This window comes from Bemisia tabaci, chromosome 3 (assembly GCF_918797505.1).
Source record: "Bemisia tabaci chromosome 3, PGI_BMITA_v3".
NCBI lineage: Eukaryota > Metazoa > Arthropoda > Insecta > Hemiptera > Aleyrodidae > Bemisia > Bemisia tabaci.
Window position 1 is genome coordinate 57,943,303 of NC_092795.1, and position 23,545 is coordinate 57,966,847.

At 35.7% G+C, this 23,545-nt stretch overlaps 1 protein-coding gene across 6 annotated transcripts in view; it reads left to right on the top strand.

Moving 5' to 3' along the window:
• Nucleotides 1–18,908, top strand: part of LOC109030753 (uncharacterized) — a 51,298-nt gene extending 32,390 nt beyond the window's left edge. For 3 of the 6 annotated variants that reach the window (XM_072298888.1, XM_019041866.2, XM_019041864.2), the window contains 5 exons: nt 5,146–5,234; nt 5,923–6,053; nt 6,681–6,849; nt 10,245–10,314; nt 17,377–18,908. In XM_072298888.1, coding sequence (XP_072154989.1) covers nt 5,146–5,234; nt 5,923–6,053; nt 6,681–6,849; nt 10,245–10,314; nt 17,377–17,866 — 949 coding nt within the window. In that variant the 3' untranslated portion in view covers nt 17,867–18,908. Of the gene's footprint in view, nt 1–5,145; nt 5,235–5,922; nt 6,054–6,680; nt 6,850–9,040; nt 9,195–10,244; nt 10,315–13,066; nt 13,186–17,376 lie in introns of all 6 variants that reach the window. The other 3 variants (XM_019041867.2, XM_019041868.2, XM_019041865.2) reach the window with 3 other exon arrangements.
• The last annotated feature ends 4,637 nt before the right edge of the window (nt 18,909–23,545 follow it).

Here is a 23,545-nt window from a genome sequence, read left to right on the forward strand (position 1 = left end):
GAATTCAGAGGAAGAGCCAAAGAATTTCGGAAGAAGCGTTTAGCAGAAGTCAGTGCACTTGGATAGAAAAGAAAATCCCTGTCGAAGTTTTGTTCAGAGGTCGGGAGAAGCAGGGACAAGCTAGAAGAAATCGGGGAAAGAAGGGAATAAGACAATGAAAAAATTATGAAAACCATGCAAACTCATTCGATCGGATGAGTAATTAAAGTCAATAAAACATCAAGTCTCTCAAACCCAAAATTTGAGCCATGGAATCCCTCCAGCTATCGCTCCTCTGTCAGTCAATGTCTTCAATTTTCACAGAACGCAAAAAGTAACCGAGTTGCTGAAGTGAATGTTGACGTTACGTATTTTTTCCTCTCCTTGTGAATGGGGATTTTGTTCTCATGCCGAGTCTGGGTCAACTGTCGCTCTCCTGACATAAGGGCGCAACAACACTCTACGATGAGCCCTGTTTTCCATATAACTCAATACTTTCCCGGGCTCATCTCAAATTGCAGTCACGCCCTTCTGTGAGCCAAGCGACGAATTGTCGCCATTTCTAATGTCATGTCTGCCCGTATGCCTCATTTCACTGCCCATGAATGAGTCACCAAGAATGCCCCTCCCCTGCGCCACTCCGGTCCGTCTGTGTCATGCCGCACCCACTGTCGTGGCATAATCTGAAACGATAACGCACTCGGAAATAAATTGGACGTATTTCTATCGAACGGGCCTATGTGTATTAAGACATGAGCCTTGAGACCCATAAGAATACACGCATACCAGGGCTCACGTCATAATGCGCATAGGTCCGTTTGACAGAAATGCGTCCAATTCGCCCGATAGCATAGTGAAATATCATATTCCACTTGAGGCTGTAGGTGGCATTTGTCCGATCTGGCTTCCGAGCCCTCACTCTCCCGTGATAGCGAAGAGAGCAGTAAGTGCATTTCCGTATGAGCCACGGTTAGCACGTGCTTTTATGAGTCTCGAGGTTCATCCCAGCATGCACTTACTGCTCTCTTCGCTATCACGGCAGCATTGTAGCTGAAACTCTACCGTGAGAGTCATGAGAACCTTTGGGCCTTCGCTCTCTCTGTCGTCGCCTCCTCTCTTTCTACGGTACTAATCTGCCTTGCTAAGGAAAAACGCCGTATGAACCCCCAGATGTTGCCACATTTCCCCCATTAAAGTCAAATATACTGGGAAAATGGTGGATATTTTTTTTTTTCAAAATTTTCAGACAATTTTGTTCGCAATGTAATCTAAGATATCAGAAAATTTCAAGGAAATCATGTAACACTTTCCGCATGAAGATATGTTTTATTCGAGGAAATTTGGCAACTCTTGAATGTTCATACGGCGCTCTCCCTCTACACGGCAGTAATGTCGCTGTGTAAAGCGATTATGTGACATCTGAAGTACGCAAATTTTTAAAATAGCGAAGAGCGCAGTCGCGGATCGTTGGTATGTTTTGTTAGCCCGAACGAATTACCCGCCGATGGAATTGGTTGTAGTTCATGGTGTGTGAAACCGAGATTCAGCAGGGAATGAAAAACGTTGAGGAATTAGGAAACCTAACCCAGAAACCAATCTCTTCTTCTGCAGGTTACAGATAATTGGACCGAGTTAAACAGAAAGGAACCAAGCCACATCGGCTATTACCAAATTTAATTGGGAAATTTAATTTTTTACATGAAAACGGTAGTGTGGGTTTTCGTGCAAATTTCAGTGAATTTTTTCCATAGTACGAAGCAAATTCCTCATCATTTTCACAGAAATCCGCACAAACGTTCTTTCATAAAAAATTGAATTGCCCAGTTAATTTTCGCAACAGCTGATGTGGCTTGGTTCCTTTCTGTTAAACTCGGTCCAATTTAAGGTTCAAGAAATTGCACCCGAGCCGCCGTTATTGACCTCTTAAATCTTCAAATCGTCAGAATAACAGAGAAGCTTTCATTAGCCTGATGATATAAACACTAAAAATGCTTTTGGAATTAAGAATTCTAATGTGCGCCGAAGAATCGGCTGAAAGAATCGATTTTCGTTTCTGGAACTCTGGAAAATGTTAAAGTTTTTCTCAAGAAAATCCGGGAGATGTGGGTAAAAACTTTGGGTTTCGTCAGCAAATGAGCTCCTGACATCAGGGAATAAGTGCGGTCAAGAATTCTAGACACCATGCACCGATTCCGTACCCTATCGCCAGAGCCGTGGGCAACGCTCAGATTTCGCCCGCAAAATCTAGCGTATGCAACCCGGCCCACCGCGGAGTTCAAATAGTTGTATGTTGGGTTCGAACCTAACTCTGAATATTCTTCCGCTGTTCTACGCTCCATTTCGCCTGCAAAATCTAGCGTATGCAACCCGGCCCACCGCGGAGTTCAAATAGTTGTATGTTGTGTTCGAACCTAACTCCGAATATTCTTCTATCGTTTTCCGCTCCGCGCATTACTCAAATGCCGAGTTTGTCTTTGAGAATGGCATCGAAAATTTATATCGCGCTGTTTTGTTCATAATGTTGCTTCTCTGTTAACTGAGGAGTCTAGAGGAAGTTATACGGGGTGTTCTCGGATGACTACAATCTCGAAGGGGGTGATGGAAAATGACGAAGTAAATTTCAAACTGAAAATCGTATTACTCAGGGTCATTTTTTTTATGGATAGAAATACTGGGACTTATTCCACTTCACCTGAATATGCCGAGAGCCTAAAATATTGGTTTTTAATCGGAATATTTAGTCTAACTGTTCAATCCTCAAAGCCATACTCAAGTCATCGTGTTTTAAATTTTTTTGCCGAATTGCATTTCTTTATCTTTCTCGATAATTCTCATCAGGCTAACAGTGACCAGTGACACGAATCTCTATGGGTTGGGCTACGAACCCCCTAGTTTTCATAATTTTTCCAGTGACAAGCGCCCAAATCTCCCATGATGCAGCTCTTCAAAGAGCCTTACTCTGCTCCCTTCACCAGCTTCAGCTTTTCTGCATTGTAACGCATTCTAGCGAGGGCGCTTCGAAGTAGGGCTTTCGTCGTCTCGCGGAAGATAGCGTTGAGGGGATATCACCCCTCGTATTTCACAGGACCACTGCGCAAGCCATGACAAAAGCGTACATATCTTCTCGCTATTAAAATCGATACAAATTGTACATCATATTGTACCCGAAGTGCACCAAGCTGTGAATTATTAGTCAAGCCCGCGTCCACACCCCAGACATTTTTACGATTGATCCATTGATCGGCAGATTAAATCCTCCGACAGAACAACTCCTCGATCAGAAAATGCTCTGTTTTCGGAAGGATTCCATACGCAAGCGAAAGAAGCTGGACTTGATTTTGAGTCATGCTCGAGCTATCGCCTCCTCTTGACACACGCAGTTCAATTTCTCCTTTCATCACTTATTGACGTCCATACTTTAGAGACCCTGGTATATATTTTATTCGTTTGCATAATGTTCCCGGCGTTTCGATACACCCGCGGCGGCTGCGACCCTTTTGGCGGGATCTCGATAGTCGTCTCACCTTTACCGCGTTCGTCCGCTTCACCTGGGTTTTTTCTGGCGTGTTCGGTGGGTAATATCCTCTAAATTGTCGTGCCTGTTGCGTCGGAAAGATTTGAAGGAGTTTCCGCGTGAGAATCCACGGCGGATTGCCGGGCGGCCAAGTGCGGCTGGTCGGATATCGAAGGAGCGTATCGAGAAGGCTTTCGACTTACTGCTTCGACGCAATGAGTTATTTGTAGCAGAACAATGATAAATTCTTTGTTTTGATGTTGTTTCGTACCCCCACCCTCTCATATCTAACCTTGTTGAATGTCTGGGGTTCAAGTATGACAATTCGCTGGCTCTCCATCCCGCTTGAGCCCCCCGAGCCCCGTCGCGTCTATGAGTTCGGCTTCCCGTTCAATTTCACTCAATTTTGGTTTTGGATCTACCGCGTAACGTGAATATTTCGCCGTTATCTCGTCTCGACTCCCTTTTTCCCCGTTTCTCAACCCTTTTATCTGTGATAACCTGTTTTTCTTCCTTTTGAATAGTTTCAAGTTTTACTATGCCGTTCGGAGCTTCTCTCATTTCCTCAGCGACAATCCCAGTTTTCATCTTCGATTTTTTTGCTCATTAATTCGTCGGTTTTCTTCGAATATGCTTTTGTGAATCGTTTTAATTTCATTTACTCGTTGTACGATGAGGCATGAACTTTGGCATCTACTGAGGTTGATCCGAGTTTTCAAATCTGCGAAATAGGAAATCTCGACCACTTACGTGGTATTACTCATTTTCGAAATAGATAGCAGCAGTTAGTTTTTTATGTGCATAATCAGTATGGAACAAGTAATCATGGAGAATAACGATGATGAACCACTTGATCTGGTCGTAAGGAAGAAGAGGAAGCCAATTGCAATAGTTGCACCCTCCTCGAATGTGGATCAAGATATACCTAATGATAAAAGTAGTAATAAGCACATAAATTTTTCGGCCGAGAGCTTGCTCAACGAATCGCCTCAAAAAAAGGAAACATCTCAGCCGAGTGTTCTCGAAGCCATGCTTAAAAGCTCCACCCCGTTGAGTAACTTTTACGTCAACAACAACATCTACAACACCATAAACGGACGTAAAATAAACGAAGAATATTGTACTCAAACTAGCACCGGTTCAACGATCACGAGCTCTAGCAATGCAGACCCTAGCAGCACTTCGTCTAGCAATAATTGGTTCATGGATAATACCAATACAAATCTGATCATGCCGAACCACCTCGTCCAGTCTAATCCAATTTATAATGAATTTATGAAGCTGCAACTTTTCCCGATGGATTACAGCAGCGAAACAAGTAGTCTGACTAATTTTTTAGCGTACCAAAGATTCTGGCATCTCTTGAAATGGCAAGAAACGCAAGACAAACTGAACGACAACCGTGCTAAACAATTCAGTGAAGCTTTGTCAATTAATGTGCCAAATGTAGATACTTTATCTCAGTCAGTCAAAAAAGCTGAACTAGCCGCTCTCCATTCAAGCCATAATGTTGCAAGAAAAAAATCTAAATTTAAAAGGTAATGAGCTAAACATTTTTCCTCCTCTCGCATCTGTTCTAATCTGGTATTGGTTAATTATGTTTATTTGCCATCATTTTTATCTTGACTCTTAAGCATTATTTATTTTTACAGGTCGTCATCGTTAGACCATCACAAAAACTCCTCATCTGTGAACGATGGCTCAAAATCTCAGGATTCTGGACACAATAATAGTAATCAAGGTTCGTATACTTCAATTCCCTCTTTTAAGCGTGACATCTACCGTTCCTCTTATATTACTTCCTCTATCAACACCACACTTGATTTTCTCATTCTTATGAGGAAAAGATTTACTTTTTGAAAGAAATGTATTTCACGTATACTACTATTCTAGATCACAGACAGCTCTATTGTGCTTTTCTTGAGAGTGTTTGAAACAATCAATTTCAACCCACAGATGAGTGGTATTCATTATTCTTACCAAGTCAACTTGCTTGAAATGAAATGAAAATATTCTTCAAAATTTCCAGATATGATCTTCGGACTTCCTTTCTATTTTTTTGCAAATCCACTTCGCATGAAATCTTGAAAATTATATTCTGGTGGAATTCAAAATTTCTGAATCTGTCAGTAGTTTCACGATTAGTAGTTGATTTTTTATATTTTCCTCAAAGGTTAAAAATACTTAAAATTTTTAACCAAATCAATCATGCAAAAATCTCCCTAGCAAAATGTTAACCTAAGTTTTGAAGTGATTCTCTTTTTTTCCTGCCCATCGTTTGTCTCTATATTTTTAATGTGCTTGTATGATTTCATCTACTGCATTATATTACCTGAATAATAGCAGTTATCTGTCTCTCTTCTCTCAAATTTCTATCCATAGTTGCTCCAAGTCAAAACTGACCCTCGTTTTCTTTTGTTTTTCAACAGATAAGAAAAAACCTCATATTAAAAAACCTTTAAATGCATTCATGTTATACATGAAAGAAATGCGTGCTAAGGTAGTAGCAGAATGCACTTTGAAAGAAAGTGCAGCCATCAATCAAATTTTAGGCCGACGGGTGAGTAAGATTTTTCATTTCATTACATGCTCCTTTTGGTGATGATTCATACATATTCATGACGGAGTCATTCTGTGTAAAACAATTTATTTCAAATATTTTCAATAACATTAGATATGAACGCAAAAAAATTGTATTTACTCTCAGAAATAATGAATAGTAATTTACAACTTCTTCAACCATTTTAGAATAAGTTCAGATAAAAATTATACCATTGACTGAAAAATGAATCAATTCATTCTTGTCTTACCTTTGAAGCTTAAAGGAGGAGATAAACCCACATTTACCCCTTATTTTAATAATTTTTCGTTTCATTCAAGTGACGAATTCGGTAAGTTTTAAGTTATGCTAGATTTATTTCATTCATTGACTCTCCTGCTCTTGTTGTGTCTGTACATAACCTTAATTCAAGTCTCTCTTATGTCAATCAAACCAATAAAATATCATCAAATTAAATCTAGTGCCAAAGTCCCTTTTGTAATGAATAAACTACAGAAACTAAACATATATGGGCTGCACACTAAACTCGTAAGATTCAATGGGTTATTCAGTTGCTAATTATTTGTATCCTTGATTAAAGCTTACCTAACAAATATATCTATGATTTTTTCATGGTTTGCTAAACAGTGGCATTCTCTATCACGAGAAGAACAAGCAAAATACTATGAAAAAGCTCGACAAGAAAGACAACTACACATGGAATTGTATCCTGGTTGGTCGGCCAGAGATAACTACGGTTATGGTGCAAAGAAGAAGAAACGGAAGAAAGAGCGAGTACCGATCATCGATTCTGGAGGTATCCCTCCCACCTCCTTCGTACTGATTGTCTTGAGTAGTTGTGCTAGAAAAAACATGCCAGGACTCAAATTTCTGTTGACTTGAGAACCCCTCACCAGCCTCATGCCTCCAAAAAGAAAAGAATAATAAATACATACACCCAACCTTTTTAAATTTAATTTCTCTAACCTCGCAAACTTTTATTTCTTGGAACTCTCTTTCTCAATACGGGTTAAGTCCATTGACCAGTTTTTCTTTTCAGGTAAATTTCTAAGAACTCAAACACGATTTACGGCAGGAACTCTATCTTCTCTAATTTACGGAAGTCTCTTTTCTACTTATCTCGGTGTCCCTTTTTCCTGCAAATGATAAAAAGTTATTCTTTGTTGATATGTTGCAGTTACACATCATCCGTATTTTCTCTCTTGCTTCCATCATTGCCTTCTTTAATGAATATCAATTTACATCCCTTCCTCATTTTATCAGCAAACTATCATTCTAAACTCAGATTTTACTCATTGTGGTAGTCTGTTCCTGAGGGAACCCCCTGATTACCTCCATCATGTAGTCAATTTTATCAGGTCAAAATCTTCTTGTTACTACATATCATCACTGAACCTCATGCATACCTAAAGATTTTATTGTAACAATGATCGAAAAATTCTATCAACATTTTCAATTGGATTACAGATCCCTTAGCTTTACCTCCATACTCCTCAAATTTGCAAAGGCTTTGTAGCTGTGTTTGATGTATTTTCACCAGTTTACATCTCATAATTTGATTTCCTTGTATTCTTTTTGAATCACTGTTGCCTCTTCCTGCCTTCAGTCTCTGAAAACCTCATACATTTTCCCATTTTGAAGATTATTTTGATACTGATAACTTTATGTTTTTTGTTCAGAAATTTTGTTAATCCGTATGTCATAATGCATTCAGCTAACTCAGATATAACGGCATTCTCAATGCCTTCTTCAACTTGAAAATTCATCCTGAGTTCTTAGAAATTTACATGCTCAATAAGTGTTCAATTTTTATTTTTTTTATTAAATTAAAAAAAAGCATTCATCTCTGAACCTTTCTGTTTTTTAGCTTATGAATGTGGACATGAAGTTTTGAGGCTGATAACATATTTTAGAACGATTTATTCTTTTCTTCAATAGCCAAACTTAAAATGCTGAAAAACCTAGATAATGTTGCATAGCAGTCACCATTAAATCATTTTGTTCCTATGCCCACAAAAGAGCCGAAGAAATTTTTTAAAAAAAAAAAAAAAAACCCAGAAAATTAGTTTTTGTGTCACAATATTCCAAATGAATTTTTTTTTCTAAAGTCAACTTTATTTCGTCCTGGCAGTTTTTGTTGGATAAGTTGCTTTTGTGCTTTTTGTTAATTTTCGGGTTCAAGTCTTTTAGAAATTCATTGATACCGTTATCCTGCCTTGAAAGTCCACTTTTCTGTCTTCTTTCCTTTTATTTTGTTCGATACCTCTCCTCTCATTTTTTCCTCAACTGCGTGCAATAAGTCCCTCCTTTCCATGTGACACCAAAACTTGGTTTGTGTGATATGCCTTTTTTGTTTTTTGAGTTTACAAAATATATAACTAGCTCTCTCTTTCTCTCTTTGACTCTTGAGAAGATTCTGAAAGTCACAAGCGTAAAACCCTCTCATTGTGGCATGGTTAGTCACTAGGTTACAGGGTGCCGATTTTGTGTCCGCTCTTGAACTTAATCCATTCTAGCTCAGCTAACAAAAAGTTTTTAGATGTTGCTTTTTTAAATGAATAATCACTTACTTCAGACTTAGTATCGTAGGCTCACAGGTAACATGCCCCAAAAATAGCTCCAACCATTCTAGCCGCGTTAAATAATCAATTACTCTTGAATTATAGGGAAAAATCTTTCATTGTCAATTCTTTTTTCCGATAACTTATCCCGCGGTTTATTTGAGCATCTGAGTCCTGGTTGTTTTTCTAGCACTGGAAGACAAAAAATTCAACAAGAATGTTTCTACTCCTCGGAAACTTTAGTATATTGGTTATAATTGGTTGTCTCACTAACTCAATTATTTCATGTGTGAAAAGTATTCCTTTCGGTCTTTCTTCCGTTGATTCTTGCTTTCAAACCACTGATTTTAATGAAGTAGTCCTAAAGTATTTGAACATAGTATTTGAACATGGGGATCTAAAGAAGAGGATTGATGTGTTTTTTAGTGGCATGCGTTAGGGCGCGAAGAACAAGCAAAGTATTATGAACTTGCACGGCGAGAGCGGCAGTTGCACATGCAACTCTACCCTGATTGGTCTTCTCGCTCCAACACTACCCGCGGCAAGAAGAGGAAACGCCGACAAGAAACTAACGATGGAGGTTAGCTTTTCTCAAAACCATGCCACAATTTTTTTTTCTTCTTCATCCTTCTTCTCTGGTTTCAATGACTCCTTGTTTGGTACCTTCTCTGCTCTTTTTCTCTCTCTCTATCCTCCCCCCCCTCTCTCTCTCGTAATGTACTGCTTAACTTGCCTATATTCTTTGTCAATTTTTCCTTATTCCTCTAAGCACGCAGTTCTTTCCTGAAAAAAAATTATTACAATCTGAACCCGAAAAGTGAACAGTATCGCTTTCAGAAACTTATAGTTAGTTTTTTTTTGCTTTTTTCTTTTCTTTTTTTATTGCAGAGCAGTTTCAGTAGAAGCTCTCACTCATTGATTTTAAAAAAAATACGTATATATAGTCAAAATTTCTTGTCAAGAAACTTGACTTCAACAAATCAGATTTTTTCCTCACTAATTTTACTATTGTGCGCAACAACGTCTGTTACTAGTTGAGATCAATACTCAGTTCGCACAAGCTGCAAAAACCACCATGCCATCATGAAATTTATGCGCAGTTGCTGTAATAAGTTTCGAAGATTTTCAGAAAAAGACAGCTTTCGTAGATTTTGCCACCTACTTTCTACTTCATCCTGAGAATCACCCTCAAAACCAATTGTTATTTTTTTTCTTCCATGAATCGTAAATTTCTCTTGCTTTAGAGATCAATATTTTCTATCCCTGAATTTTCATCTGAAAGTCTGTCATCATGCCAAATTTGAAGAAATCCCACTGATTAGCCTAATATCTTGCTGAAATATTTGCGGATTAAGAATTCCCAATCCCTCTTTTTTACCTTTTTTTTTATTTCTTTCATGGAAGGCATATTTGATTATTTAATTCCCTATCCATTGATTTATTACCTAAATTAATAATTTTTAAACAAGATGACAATTTTTTATGAAAAGTATAACATTTTTTAATGATACGGCTAAAAGTCTTCCAACGATAGCTTTCCTACTTTTAGAACCTCTTTCATACGAACAATAGTATCCTTTGTGCCTAATAATGAATCATGTAACTCAAGTGACATCTTATTTTTCAACAGGTAACAGTATGAAAAAGTGCCGAGCGAGGTATGGATTAGATCAACAAAGTCAGTGGTGTAAACCATGCAGGTAAGGGTCGATTCTGTAGTGTTTTGCTTTTTATTTTCACCTCCTGTACAATGCATGAAATATTATTTTATTTTTGGTTGGATTAGTCATCCTCTTATTTTGATTCTGGTCTTCATCTCATTCAGTTCATCTAAGTTGCACCTTTGGAGATGGTCACTTGTGGTTTGGACACTAACGCAGAATGTAGTTTCAGAATCTGTATAGTTTCACCTATTAACCTGAGTACTCCCAACACCTTTTCATTGCTCCTATATTGAGGATTAGTCAATTTCATTTTTTTTCAAATATCTGAAATAGACATATTGATATTCATTCAGAGGTGAAGAAAGACTTAGCAAGTCGTACGCAAATAAATGTTTATGAAAGATCAACAAAGATAAGGCAGATTAAACCCAACCCAAAGCAGAGCGTGCTCAATCAATTTTTCTGTTATTTTACTGAGATTCTAGCAAATTTTTTACCCTAGGCATCACATCATATCAGCCTAGTCCCATCAAAATACGCTCTTAAGAGAAAAGTTATCAGCAATAGTAGTCCTCTAACCTAATCATTACATCATAACATTCTCAGGGGCAAAAGTTTGGGTACTGTGGTATCACTTGCTGTTACACTTTTTGGCTCAAGGATGTCTCTGATGGCACGCAATTTTATTCGCCCCTGATATTTTCCTTTGAATTTCAACCAGTGTCATTTTTCCAATCCCATTTGCAAGGCTATTTATCGAAAAATGCTTAGGCACTTATGCTTCATTATTTTCTATTCACTTTTGATTTTTTATTTTAATTATTCTTTTAATTTATTTGCTTTCCCTTGTTTAGTTCTAGTTTTGTCCTTCAATTGAGTAGCTGACAATGATCATAATCTATTTCATTTCACATCATTTATATTATTTCTCTTTACTATAACTTCATTTCTCCTTTAAGAATCATTCCTTTTTTTTTTATTGATGTATTCTGCTCTATGTGGAAAGACTTATTTATCAGGTTTTTTGTTCTATATTTTACATTTTATTTTTAATTTTTTTTCTTCACTTGAATTTATTAATTTTTTAATTTAATATCTTAATTTTATTTATGTGTTGTAATTTTAAATTATATATATTCTATTAATAACTAATTTTATAACAGATTCTCTGTTTTAAATGTTTGGTTTTCTTCCTTTATAACTTGTTCAAGGAAAGTAAAACAAAGAGATGAGAGAATATTATCTTTATTACAACGAATTAAAACTTTAATCTTTGAGAAGTGGACCAACTTACTCTCTTGTCTCCCGATAACACAAGTGCATTTCAGTTTACGTATGCGCATTACTGGAATTGCACGGTTTCTCATCCCATGCTCAATACTGCAATCGATGTTTTGTATTTTGTTCTTTTGATAAATTTCAGAAAATGTGTCTTCCCACAAAGAGTTGTGAAATGATCTAACAAACTTGCATCTATCTTAAAAGTACTCAAAGTATTTAGTTCACCCTATTTTATTTATTTTTTTCTCATTTGTTCATTCATTTTTTTTTCATTGCTTTAATGATTTTTCTGTTTTTAAGTAAACTTTAACAAAAAAGAAGCATAGCTATAATAATGGGGCGAAAATAAAAGAAAACGGTCAGTCAATATTACTAGTGAAACAAGAGAGATATAAAGTGAGTTCTTCATTTGAAGTTACTCTCAAATTATTTTAATTTACTTTTGTCTGATTATTTGCTCTGTAGATTTTGTAGTTTTGAATTAACTTAGACACATTTTCTGAAATTTGTTTCCACCGAAAATGTACAATTATTTGATGTCTCTTTTGTAATTCAATCACAATGTACCTCTTTTATATCCTATTGACTTCAAATGTCTGTCTATTCCCTGTTGCTTCAAGAAAGGAATCACCATTTCTTGGAATCTTTAAACTTCAAAATATTCCTGCACATCTAGTAGAAATATGGAAGATACCAATGATTTCATTTTAATCTGAAAAACCTTCCTCTCAAAATTTCAAAAAAAAGGAACAAGCTAATGTTCTTCATAGTGGCCTGGAAAAAAAAGAACTGGCCAAAATTTTTTGATAAATTATTTTGTCAGATGCCCTTTCAGTAGTAGCTCCTCAGTTAATGGAAATAAAATGCTCAGTGGATGTCTTTGGCATCAAGCTCAGATAAATTTCAATTCTTTTTTATGTCTATGAGCCACATTTTATTGAAGGTCAAAACTTAAACCAGATTGGCCCCCTAAAGATGTGATCCTGGCAGAGAACGGAAAATAATTAAAAAAAAAAAAATTCCCCCCAAAACTAAGGCATCAAACGGAGAACTCGTAGTTTTAAATGAGCATGATGTCAAGATTTTGTAACTTTGTCGAATATATTCCCCAAGAAATATTCCTATTATTTCTCCTAGTTTGTTTCTGGCCTTGGCTTTCAAATTGTTCTGCCCCGCATTAGTTCTGAATCATGGCAAATCAATGAAAATTCAGCCGGAAGTCATCCAGCAACATATTTTTGTTCATCTTGTCTCGATGATAATTTCTATATTTTTTCACATCACCTCTTCTGAACATCTAAATGCTACTAGGGAGGTTTGCAGCCCAGATGATCTTTAAAGTTGAATTTCGAAAACATGGTTTCTTGGTTTCCACCCATCAGTGTCACTCATTACTAAACATTAATTTCCTATTAATGTTGCAACATGGTATATTCTGATTGAATTGTTTATCATTTGATTTTTCTTAATCTTTCTTGTTAACTTAATATTGACTGGTGGTTTTTAGCCCCTCGGAAGGTGGTGGGTTAAATATGGGATACCATGGGAATGGCCCCTCCAATACTGCTTCACCGCAAGAACCGACATATGTAAATCTCTAGAATTCGCCTACAGCAGCTCTGCTGTGTGAGTCTCCTGCCTATCTCAGTTGTTTTTGTTGTTGTTGCTGTTGTTGTTATTGTTGTTGTTACTGTCGTTCTATTTTGTTCTTTCGTTTTATTTTGTTGTGTTCTCTTTCTTTTCACCAAAGTTTGTTTGTCCGTTTGTTTCCTAGATTATCTCTAATTTTGATTGTGAACAGTCCCTTTTGCAGTCCCATAGTTGAATAGATACTTAGTTATAGTTTTGCTTTTCCTAATCTATTAGTATTACTTAACCATTTTTGATCCTTCCTCGGTTGATTTTTAAGGAACAATTTTAAGGAGGCATGCATATTTTTTCATAAAATAGGTGTTAAAATGATCAAATATCTAATGAGGATTCATCTTGAATGGAATAATTGGGATGGCAGCTGATGAAATGTTTCAAAAAATCTTGCTTTTGTTTTATTTATTCTCTTATAGTCCCTCGGCTGTCGCTATAATGATTTTTTTTCATCCTTTAGTGAAGTACCAATATCAGCCCTACGTCTCAAATTTCAAAACTTCTGATCAACTCTCTTGGCTAGATCTGTGTGTGGTTACAAGTAGCTGGATTCTCCACTTTACTAGGAATAAAATTGCCCTAAGACAGAAATAGATAAGAGCAGATTTCATCGCACCACATGTATACATTTCTTTTTTGTTTCCTCTATCTTTAAATCTGAGCTAGGCAGTAATGAATGTATGATTGTTCTGGAACACCGCGATTCAACATCTTTTTCTTTGTCGTTCCTTTGTTTGTCGCACTGTGATACTCTTGAGCAATATTTCTCTCTCTTGAACTTTTGTCCTTAGGCGCATCCAATGTCTGGTAGCTTTCAGTATTATTTTTTCAAAGTTGTTTGAGTGTGAAATACTCATTACTGGTTCATAAGTACTTACAGTTTGTAAAAACATCTAGAATGGCCGTTTGTTGAAAAGAATTCACAGCACTCTATCAAACCTGTTTGAATTGCGCTTAAATGCCAGTTGCAAGGTAGTGATTTCTGTTGACAAAGATCCAAGTTTTGAAATCTTCTATATGATCCTATTCCTATTTCTGAGCAAGAGCTCCATCATGGTCAGATCAAATGTTTTACACATTTTAAATATACTCTGCCTAGTCTAATTTTAAAATTCTTGCTGAACTGTCGTTTTGTTGTTGTTTAAAAAGGACCTAAATTTTGACTTTTCATTTCAAATTTGAATTAGATAATTAGTTGGTCAGATATATGTCATTATCTAGAATTTATTCAAAAGGTTGCGCAGATATTGTAATGAAAAGGTACCGAAAACAAACTAAATCATTCCTCTCATTACTTTCTTGAGCATCAAAAATACTAAGTGTATCTACTGTACTCTTCCAAAAATTGGACAAAAAATTTAAACTTCTCAGAGAAGGAAAATATTGGTCAGTTTTTTTAAAAGATTTGAACGCTGTCGCCTATTTATAAAAGTATGTACTTTGTCCCTGTTGTAGGTAGAATATCATGTTTACATAATTTGCCTTCCATGTTCGTGTTCATGAGCCTCTCGGGTGAACAGAGTGGAAGTCAACATAATTTTTTTAATTGCCATTGACTTAAATAGTTCAGACATTTCTCTGACATTGAAGCAAGTGCAGGTATGATTCTCTCCTCAAGAATTGAAGCGGCGCAGTCAAGACAAGAATGCATTGCAGTCATGACCATCCAAGTCGCGTTTCAGTCTCAACCAAAAAACTAATCGGAGAAAATCATCACAGTTAATTTATTTAGGTGTCTCACAATCAGTTAACAGCCTCCTCAAAAATGAGATAGGATGTCTGCCCACTTTATTGCTTATATTTAGTATCCTTGTATGCATATTCATCCTTTTGTCCATGAGAAAAATCCATCTCACTCAAAAATTACATGAAATTTCAACCTCTTAGCAAATCATTGTGTTTTACACCTTTCCTAAGATATGTAACATGAAAAAAGGTAGCAGATGTTTGTGGGCTCTGTCACTTATTTGCTGTGGTAATAGGTTTGCAGTTGGAAAGTTGTAAAATGAATTAATAACTGTCAGGCACAAGCATTTCATCCGCTCTGTCTAGAGAAATAATCCAATAATTTCATTTCATTCACTTTAGCGTAAGAAATTTTCCTCAATGATCCGTAGTAAAATTTTGACATCTGTTATCAGTATGTATTGATGATATTCCTCAAAACTGTAGGGAGGTCTTTCATTAACATAGATCAGGTTTTTCATTTATTATAATTTTTTTTTTTAAATTGTTTTATTCTTTCCCCTCACTTTTTCTCTTTTTTTTCTTCACTATTCTGCATGATTTTTCTTATGCAAAGAGTTTTCCCTCTCTCATAATACACTTTTTCCTTTTCTAAGAACTCCTAAAACTTTAATTGGTGTCTTGGATTATGTTTTTCTATAATTTTTCCCTCTTACTATTCTTCTCATTTTTTTTTATTCAACCCAGTTTAATAAGTAACAGCACCCATTTGTCGATCCTGTAAGTATAAAAATGGTATTTTATCATATTGCTAGAATGATAAATTGCATGCCTTTAGTGGAGCTTTGGTATTTGATAATTTTAGTGCACTGTCAGGCACATTGTTTTCCTTTGAAAAATAGTTTCCTTTGGCTCTTGTACTCATTTTTCATCAACGAAAAAAGTTAAAAATATCTTTGTGCAGAATTATACCTCTCAAGAGTCCTTCACACCAAATCTTGGAATGATTAGGTTGCAATGATAAGTTTTTGTATTATGGGTCACTAAACCTTGTTTATTTTATTCAATATTCCGAAAGTACTATGTGAGGAGATAACAAGGTGATTTTTCCGCATTTTCATGGAGCCAAAATCGCGGAGAAAACCGCTTTTGAAAAATCTAAAAACTGCAAGACGTTTCAAACGCACCCAAATGGCGTCGTTTTCCTCTGATGTTTGTTAAAATAAAACGTATTTCAATGTGGAGTTGTTGCTTGTTTATTACAGCTAACATATGAATGAGATTCTAGTCTTGAATTCAAAAGATATAATTTCGACTTCAGTATTGTTCTCATATACGAAGAGTAGATAGACATTTGATGGACGTCATGGAAACCCGTGCCCGCCTCTGATTGGTGCTGGATGACATCATTTGGTGCGGCGCGAAACCGGGGCGTTTTAAATTTGCGTATAAGTTGAGCGATTTGAACTGCGCATTTCTCGGTAATTGAGTCACTTGTTCGCGTTTTTAATGTTCGCATCGTGTTATACGCGTCATTCTCCTTCAGAAAACTATATTCGCAAGTCAAAATTCGTTCATGGTTTAGTGACCCATTGTCTCTGATGAGTTGTGGCAGAGAGTGTAATCAAGGTCCTAAAGGTAGTGAACTCTGATTCTATCACCTTCAAGACAATGTCGGAAAAGGCTGGGATGTGCTTGCTTGCAAATGGACGATGAAATTTAGCAGTACCTACTTATTATGTTTACTTTCCGTCTGTAGGCAAGAACTTGAGTAATCAAATAAAGAAAAGAATAAATGTTAATCTCTTAGTCTTTCAACAAACAGGTTAAAGAAGTTGACACAAAGTCTAGATATTCTAGTAGTTATCATAATTGTTCATTGAAAGGTATTTTCAACTAATGAAAATAATCAGTAACCTGTATTCCGAGAGTCAGTACACAATTCAACGATGCATTTCATGTCTCTGCCCCTCTCTGAATCCAGCCCTTATCTCTCTTGAAAAGCAAAAGTGAAACAGACAGAACAAACTTCATGTAAAACCTAAGTGGAACTCGGAAATTACATCTTGCATTACCTGAAGAGCTCTAACTACTTCAGTTATTAATAATTTGCTTTCCTCTAAACTTCAGCACTAGCTGTTTACTTTGAATTTTTATATCCAATCCAACATATTTGTTCACTACTGTGCTTTCTCAAGCAACATTGGTGGGTATATATCTCAGCATCAGCTCTGAGAAAAAGCTCTCTCTGAAAGTAACCTAGTTGGAAAGTTTCATTTGTGATACGATCATTTTTATCCAGTCTTAAAATTTGAAACTTATTTTGAAATCTCTGTCCTTGAAAATTTGGCAACTGTAAAAGAATAGTGTACATGCATCACATAGAGATAACCAAATTATGATGGAAATATAACGGTATCTAGATAAATGGAAGGAGCAGTACTTCAAATCATCTTTACTAACTGATCCTGTTTTTTTCCTTTTCAGACGTAAAAAGAAATGTATAAGGTACATGGGTTGTGGAGAAGATGGGAACCAGTCAGAAGATAATTTGGGAAGTTGCGGAAGTGTAGGTGAAGCTCAAACGCCACCTGAAGATGATACCGAATCGTTTCATCACTCAGCTTCCAGTCCAGGAGGCCTGAGCGGCCTTTCAAGCCTCACCAGTCCATCCATGATATTACCAAGTCCATCGGCAAGCAACACAAGTCCCTCAGTGAGCTTAGCAAGTCCTTATATGAGTTTGCAAAGTCCATTAACGCCTCACACTCTCGAGATGATGGATTGCAAGCCCTCAGTGCCGTGTCTACCTCTCCTATCGAATCATCACACAGGCATTCAACCACCTAGGAATCCAGTCGGAACAAATCCTCACGATATCAATAACCCATTGAGTGTTAACCAGCTGACTGGCAAGTGTATTAAACTCTCCTCAACGACTCTTAAAACCGAACCATCAGAAGTAAAAAAACAGTGAAACTAATTTGATTAAAACAGAATGAATAAGTCATGGATTTAAAATATTGTCACGTCATACCAGCTCATTGAATTATCAGTAAATGGTCATCGTCTGAATGTTCAAGGTATGCATCTTAAGAAAGGTCCATGCAGAAGGTTGGACTTCAGCCTAGCCAACAGTTCATCAGATATCTCATTTACGATTTAACTCGCATTTAAATTTACCATTTGAAATTGGAATCTTTAAGTCGGGCATTAATGCTAGTAACAGATATGTTGTGAAAAATTCAAATCAATTTTACCTCTAGTGAGAGGAAAGAAATTTTTTTTAAGTCTGTGAAGCTACTTTTTGCTTCATTCTTCATTTAATTCATTTGCTCTTAAAACTCATAGGATTGCATTAACCACCAATCTCTTGACTATAGGTAACTTTTTAGATTTTTTAGAATATTTTGTGAAAAGCTGAAGTTTAAATGCATCATTATCTTTCAAAACACTTGTTAATCAAATTGATAGTCCAGACCTTCTGGAAACTTTCTTTTTTAAGTCGATCCTTTCCGTGGGTCCATGAAGACAAAGCCTTGCTCAGTTTTAAAGATCTGACTCATTCATTCGGTTTTAATCCTTAAGTTTGTTTGTTCACATCAGTACCAGTTCGAGTAATGTTGAACTTACAATCAAAGACTGTGATTAGCGATTATTTAATTCAATTATTTTCCTTCTCCTGCCCTACCTTGTGCTATGTTTATTGTTAATTTATTTGTTACGTTAATTTTCTTTCTCCCTTATTTTATGGTGGCAGGAGAAGCTATGTTCTTGTGATTTTGTTATTATTTTTATAAATAATTTTATTTATTTTTTTTTTTAAATTTATGAATCTATTTATTTTCACTTTTTTTTATTTTATTTTTTTCTATGTCTTCTCAGCCTCTGAAATTTTCCAACTGTCTCTGAAAACAGTGAATAATTATTCTAATTTTTTTCCATTGAATACTTATTGGCTAATGTATTCATTTATTTATCTGTTTATTTTTTTCTCCTTTTTTTATTACTTTTTTTTAAATGATACTTTGTGAGCAGTGTGCAATCCGTTGTAATTAAGGTAATTGTAAAGCATTCTAGTAAATTGTTAGCCATATTTTTAATTAATTTAAATTGAATACTTTATTTTATTACACTCCTCTGTGCCACTTTTTGGTTGAAAAGTTTATTTTCGTGCTTCTAATTAAAATATCAATCAAGGTCATTTGTCCATGGTAACTATGTACTTACTGATCTGTCAAAATTCAATCAAGATTCTTTTATAACTTCTCAGTGTCATCTTGTTCTGTGATAGAATCATCATTTTGAATCGTTGATGAGGCATTAATTCTGGCCTAGAAAAATCTTTCACTCTTGTGCTCGTGTCCTGAGTTCTATCATGAATGACAGCGTATATCAATCTGGACAATGTGCGATACTCTTGTAGATTAATTTATTTTTTTAATAGCCAGCAATCCCACGTAGCACAGCACAGTTACCTCTTGCGTTCTTACGGTTTTAGAACTTACGTTTAACAATTAATATCCTCCTAATTCCTTTTTACCGGATTGCGGCCGCTGTATTGTCCATCCCCTACTCACTGCTTTGTTAGGATATGTCAAACACAACTGTACAGTAAATAAGTTTTGACTCTTTTTCTAAATTCCAGCGTTAAGTATGAGGATAAATTTTAAAATAATTAATTTCTCAAATGCTTCCCTTACACTGCAACTTCAAATGCCATCAGAGCCTAAAGAAAATTAAATTTTTTTTCCTAGCTAACTAGTAAGTTTAACGATTAAAATTGTTCATGGTTTTTCTTTTTTTTTTATTCTGAAAATCCTGTTACATTCATCTTTACGTATCATTTCATTTCATTTGCATTACCTTTCCCGTACTTGCAGACATGCTACATTTTGGGGAGATAAAGCTTTAATAACTTGAAGGTTAATACTGCCTTGCATCTCAGCCCAGTAGAAGCTTGATACATCAAATGTGGCTCAAAATTGTGACATTTTTCATTAATTTTTATTATTTTTCAAGAATTCCCCATGGAATATTCAGAATTTTATCATACTTATCGGAATATCTATGTGTCATTGTAAACTTTATTTAATTTGCCAGGATAATGAAGGATAATCGCAACCGGTGCTCTATAGACTTTTACCTTCTTAGCTGTTCCTTTTTACCGCTATATTGCTCCAACGTATCACAGCATGGCAGTCCACAGAATGAAAACTCTGTTCAATTTTCCACGTAAAAATTATTATAATGGTAATTGTAATGGTGCATTTACCCTTCTTTTTCTGTGGATGCTAAAACATTATTGGGAAATAAGCGTTAACTTGTGAGTGACCTGACGCCCTTGCAGTCTCAAAGTGCATTTGAATAAAAATTCTGTGAAATATCTACCGAAATTCATGCATAACCTTTCATTTAGTGTTGAATTCTTTCTCCAATATTTCGGAGAAATTTTGCACCATGAATACCTAATTTTCCACCAAACATTATACATATTCTAATAGGCCTCTTCAAATAATGGCTTTTCCATTTGGCATTGATTCCAGCCCTGCTCTTGATTTTTATTTTGTAACCCAGGCTCTTCATTCTGTCAATCACATTTGGAGTTTGTTCATCAATTAAACTCGTATATCAGACGCATGGTAACTTTCAGAAGCATGAGGCGGAATCTCTCATTAGAATATTTTACTATACTGCCTGTTGCGAACCATGTAAGAACATTCTTCAGCGTTTGTTTACAATATGGATGTATTTTTGCTAAAACGAACTTTTTGCGTAGGGTTTTCAAGCAACACAGTTCCTTTCAGTATAAATACGTCCGTGTTTCCATCAGTCAGGTTCAATCTGTTCATTCATAGAAATGGAGTCATTCAAGTCTTAGAGCAGAAAGAAAATTTGACAAATACTCTGTCTGCCCATTGAAAAGTGGTGTAATCGAACTATGTAGTATTGTCAACAGTGCATTTTTTGCTTTCGAGGCGCCCATGCTTTTCGGAAGTTACTTCAACAAGGATGAATTGGGGACAGTGTGTGCAACTACTATACAAAGTATCTATTTAATTGATTTGCAATTTCTTACCCTCCTAAATATTTTTGTAGGGCTGGTTGAAATCTATTCCTCTGATCTCAGATTTCAAATCCTTGTAAATAAGTGAGTTATTTCAGACTTTTTTATACAGATGTATTCTGAGCAAGTGAACCAAAAGATAATCAATTTAAAGCCTTAAAATCAGCTTTAATGTTATAAAACCTATCACAATTGTGTGCGATATTGATGTCTCTTTATATTTCCATGAAACTGCACTTCTTTGTTCTGGCTATGTTCAAAAATCAAGCAGCAAGTGTTGTGATTCTCGAAAGACTAAATGTAAAAATTATCGCATGCAATTTTGCTCAGTGAAATCTTCCCAAAAGTGCCAAATGTGGTTTTTGAAATTATAAAGAAAAGTTAATGATCTGTTTTTTCTCACCCTAAGCTTAAAAATCAAAACTTGCTCATAAAGAAGAACATTTTCCCAACAAGTTATTTATAAAAGGATTTGATTCCAAAGAAGTTTGGATTTGAAAATTTGAACTTTTGAAATTAGCTCAGAACTTAAAAGGATTTGAATAGACTCAACCCTACTGAATTTAGTCATGGTAGGTATGACTTAATTTTAAACATTATTTTTAATGAAGCTATTCAACACTTCATAGAAGTAACAAGTGACAACATGCCATTTTAGTTAGATAAATAATTGTGATTTGTAAATTGATTTTGTATTTAGTTTATCTATGTTTACTCTGTAAATTTTTGTAAGTGCCAAGCAATTTCTTATGATTTTTGTTCATGGTTTCTCCTGTGTGGGTGAAATTAAATGTTAAGTGCGTTCTCCCTCTCTTCAGGCGCAGAGGTCATGGAGCTCTCTTATAAAAGTTGCCATGAGAAGTAGCAAAATTCACGCTTAATTTTTTTGTCAAATGTAAGTTTAATTGTTAAGTAATTGTATATTACTTCGCTTCCAAAAGACTGATCTTTTTAATGGAGCTTTGACGATGCAAAATTTATTATTTCTAAACCTATTGAAAGCTGTCACTGTTTTTCTCTGCTCCGCTTCATTCAATCTGATAAACATTCCTCATAAGGTATATACACACAGCATAACCTCCTCAACATTGTTGATTAGCATCGAAAATGATTAAAAAATTAGATTTTACAGTCTGAAATGTAAAATATCTAAAAGCATTTTGTTAGGAATATTAAGCCAATGCTAATTTTAATAACTGTTATTGCATGGTTGGAACTCTGGTAATCAGGAAGCTATCCTAACAGATGATCACAGTCAACAACATTGTGCATACAGATCATATGCTTGATCACTCGTTAGTAGGTTGTCATTCCCACCGAGAGATATGATAATCAGATGCGTGTATCAGAAATAGCACTGCACTGCACTCTTAATGCCTTTCCCTACTTTTCACATGGGCAGAGAAACAAAATTTTGGCTCCCTCCTGTTTTCAAAACTCTGTGAGGATTGCTCTCAACAAGGTTACAAACCATAAAATTTGCTCCATGGCACACATTTTAGCACAACACCATCCACCCCAGAAGCAGGTATTAATTCATTTTAAAGTTGATCCATTCCCTCAAGCTTAAGTAGCAAAATTAATATTTTATTAACCATCCCTTATTTGTCCAGTAAGGGAAATATGCTGGCTTCACATCATAACTTCAATCCACCTCAGAGCAAGTCATAATGATTTGAAATAGTTTGTCGAACATGAATACCCTGGGGAGGGTAAGCAGTGCTTGCCTGTAACATACAGCTGTACACCTCTGCACTCATTTCCTCTCATAGTACTGATGAATTAACGAGAATAGTCGTAAGATCCGTCATCATAGCTTCAGAAATCAGTTGACTTTGAACCTATGCTAATTGTCACACTCCAATGTTTCCATAGTTTACCTTCAATGTCAAGCTTTAAGATTGTTCGGAACAGCTAGGTTAGCTTATTTAAGCAAACAAAAGTAACCTGTCAGATTGGAATCAAGTTAGTCTTGGATTGATTTCCTATTTCTATCAAATGAGACTATTCAAAGGTCATCTATAGTGTACCAAGATATTTATCAGTTTATCAGATTTACCACACTTGTGAAATTTCTCGGTTTTTCCTTAACATTTGCCCGGTGAATTTTTGCGAGTCAATTTTTTCATTTTTATTCTTTTTTGTAATGTGCATTATACTGAGAAAATACTGTGTGCAATCGAATTCAGTACTGGCTAGACTTTCACTTGAATGAAATTGGTTCAGTTCTAAAGAACTTTGACCCCTGACTGAATAAATTTCTGCCTTGTTTTTTGGCTCTGTTAGTTAGCATCCAAATACTGAATTACTCGCTCTATTCGTTGACCCGATTGAATGCAGTTGGTTTCAGTTATCCTTAAATGTGAAAAAAATGATGAACTGTAAAAGTTGACAAGCTTCTGTGTTTTTTGTACTAAAAAAAAAAAAAGAAGAAAAACGACTCATATGTAAATTCAGCCTGATGTCGACTTGTTTTCCATACTTAATCAGTTAGGGACTGAACTTTTTTTTGGTGTCTTGCCTCTACCCTTCAATTTATTGTGTTCCATTACAAACTTTCATTAAATCCTCTGCAATAGATGTTTTCTG